The sequence below is a fragment of the Gavialis gangeticus genome, unplaced genomic scaffold (genome assembly GCF_001723915.1).
Source record: "Gavialis gangeticus isolate Ggan-Ray unplaced genomic scaffold, GavGan_comp1, whole genome shotgun sequence".
Lineage (NCBI taxonomy): Eukaryota > Metazoa > Chordata > Crocodylia > Gavialidae > Gavialis > Gavialis gangeticus.
In genome coordinates, this window is record NW_017728980.1 from 1905552 (window position 1) to 1908439 (window position 2888).

At 47.7% G+C, this 2888-nt stretch overlaps 1 protein-coding gene across 1 annotated transcript in view; it reads right to left on the minus strand.

Moving 5' to 3' along the window:
• Positions 1-2888, minus strand: part of KIRREL3 (kin of IRRE like 3 (Drosophila)) — a 420743-nt gene that overhangs the window by 114206 nt on the left and 303649 nt on the right. Inside the window, exon 7 of the mRNA XM_019509067.1 lies at positions 907-1055. Within this exon, the coding sequence (XP_019364612.1) occupies positions 907-1055 (149 nt within the window). The remainder of the gene's footprint in view (positions 1-906; positions 1056-2888) is intronic.

Sequence of the window (2888 nt, forward strand, 5' to 3'; positions counted from 1 at the left end):
CACACTGCTGTGGGATGCTCCATCCACCCCAGCATTTCAGGGATCACAAGATGCACTGGTACTTCAAGGTATGTAGAAAAAACTTTGAAAGCTGTGTCTGTCTGAATCGGTGATTCTCCAAATCAGCATCAAATCTTCAGATTTGGATTCAGCTATATTGAATCAGGGACAGCGATCCGAATCGATGAATCAAGTCGCTGCCCTGATTCAGGCTGAATCCAAGTCCAAATCGCATAGGGCCTGCTTTGCACACCACTAGTAGCTTTCTACCACCTTGCAACTCCCAGATCTTGGGTGCAACCAGCAGCCACTGGAACTTGTACCATTTGGCATAATCTCAAAAGACCACACTGCTGAGGTAGGATTGCAGAAGCAGAATGTATTTCAGCCATGCCACCTCTCAGCTCCACTAGGCTCCTTATACCATAAGGTGCAGAAGTAGGTAGCACAGAGCTGATGATGTCACCTGGAGATGCCTGGCGATGCGTATACAAGCTATACCAACAAACATAATTATTAGGCATATCTCTCACCTCAGCCAAGGCAGCCAAAGATAAAAACAGGGATTATCAACCCCAGACTGTGCCTGGTTCCCTGTATAACAAGTCATTGGGTCCATGCATCCCATCACACTGGCTTGGAACGGGTATGTCAGGAAGTGAACTTGTACTGTCAAATATTATGCCTTGGGTTATTGAAACCTTAGTAACTAAATTATGCAGGAAGCCCTGTTCCCTCTGACTCCAAGCTGAACTTGTCAGAGCCATCCAAGGGATCTATTTCCACTCATTAATTTATGCAGCTTTGCTAAGTGCAGCCCTTTAAAATCAGCCAATGGCACAGTAGACAAGAGTCAACCCAAGGCAGTCATATTCCAGAGGGTGTGGAGGCAAAGAGATTACTTACAGTAGACATCTACAGTCCTGCTGATGTTAGTACTGCCCAAAGCATTGGTCACCTCACAGGATACGGGCTCGAAGAAAAAGGTGTGGTCCACAACGGTTTCATAGAAGTCACCTGATGCTTCCTTTATAACTTGGCCTTTTTTTGCCCACCTGCAGAATAAAAAATAGCAGGGCTGCATCATTCTGGCAGATCTCATACAGGAAGAACCAATTCCTTGGAGGCATCTCCTGCTGCCATGTAAAACACATTTTCCATTAAAAAAAAATGTCAGGACAAGCTTTGCATACTGAGACTGTGCATCTTGCCACCAAAATGTAGCAGTCTCTCTGCTAGAAGGCAGCAGATCCACACCACCACGATGCAATAGGTTAGGAAGAGAAGTTCTGAAGTATGCTATATTGAGTAGATAGCAGGAAGGATTTCAGGAAAGGGCTAAGTTGTATGTGGTGTAAGCTCCTGCAGGGATATCACAAGGGATTTGGGATTCAGATGACCCAAGTGATAGTGTCTGAAAAGCCTTAAAGCAAGGCTTATCAGCTGGGGGTACGTGTACTCTTGGGGGGTACTTGGAATGGTCCTAGGGGGTACACGTGGGCAGGTGGGGATGGAGTGCCACCACCCACAACCTTGCACGGCTGTCCTCCAGGAGCAGGGCCAGGGCAGGAGTGGGGTGAGGGCAGCGGTGCCTCCTGGACAGCCAGGTGTGGTGGGGGGGAGGCAGAGCTCACACATGGCCACTGCAACCCACAGCCCCATGCCACCACGTGTGAGCCCCACTCCCTGCCCCTCCACTCCATGTCTGGCTGCCATCACCAGAAGGGGTAAAGTTCTTAAAAAAAGGTTGAAAACTCCTGCCTTAAAGTGACAAAGAATCTTGAATAGCCTCAAGTGCCCAGGACCTGGGCTATAGGTACGTGGAAGAGGAAACCTGCAAAAGCAGAAGAGGAAACCTCCACCCTCTAGCACCACACCAAGGTTCTGATTCTGGACTAAAGGAAGACACTGCACTAGTTGCTGAGACACCAGCTCCTGCACTCACTGTAGATGCTCCAGCTTTTTTCCTGGGCGTTCCTTGGAGGCCTCCCATACAAAGGATTCTCTTTGATTCAGTTCTATCAGGCTTTCAGGGTTTGCAACAACAACAGCTAGTGGCACTATATTATGGACAGATGGAAGCATGCTTTGCACCTGACTACCCAAAGGACTGCTCTAAAGCCCATTAAAGACAGTGGAAAGATTCCCATTGACTTCATCAATCTCCAAATCAAGCCTTGGTGTAGCTCTGCTGGGTGACAAAAGCCAGGCTGGCTCTGAATACCAGATGAAGAACAATAGAGGACACTGCACAGGGGACAGCTGTTTATTGAGTACATTTTCTTTGATGGCACTGATGTTATAGGAAACCAAGTAGCAACAAGCAGGATTAACGAAGATCCCCTCCATCCCTCCTTTCAAAATGAAATGCACGTTCAGGTCAGAGTCCTGGCTCTTCTGTTACTGGGGTCAAGGCAGGGGTTAAGCCAGGGGTGGGCAATTATTTCAGGCAGAGGGCCGCTTACCGAGTTTTGGCAAGCTATTGAGGGCTGCATGGGTAGCCCCGCACCTTGACAGGTGCCCCACACCCTGGTCGCCATCTTGGGGCCAGAAATCCCACCCCCTAGTCCCTGACTTTTGCTACCAGAAGTCCCTTCCCTTGCCCCGCAGAATTACTCCTTTGAGCCAAGGGGTTTTGCCATCTCTGAATCAGAAAAATACCAAATTATATTCTAAAAATGAATCATACTGCAACATTCATTAATTTCATTTCAAAAAATAATTTTGTCCTTATTTACATGTGTTTGTGTAGTGTACATAGAGGTAATAGTATTCTAGCTTAAAATGAAGTCTTACTCTTGTATATTGTGGGAGGGTGTGGGTGGGAGGGTGTGTCTGTGTGTGTGGGATTTGTGGGGGGTGGATAGGTGTGTGTGTGTGTGTGTGTG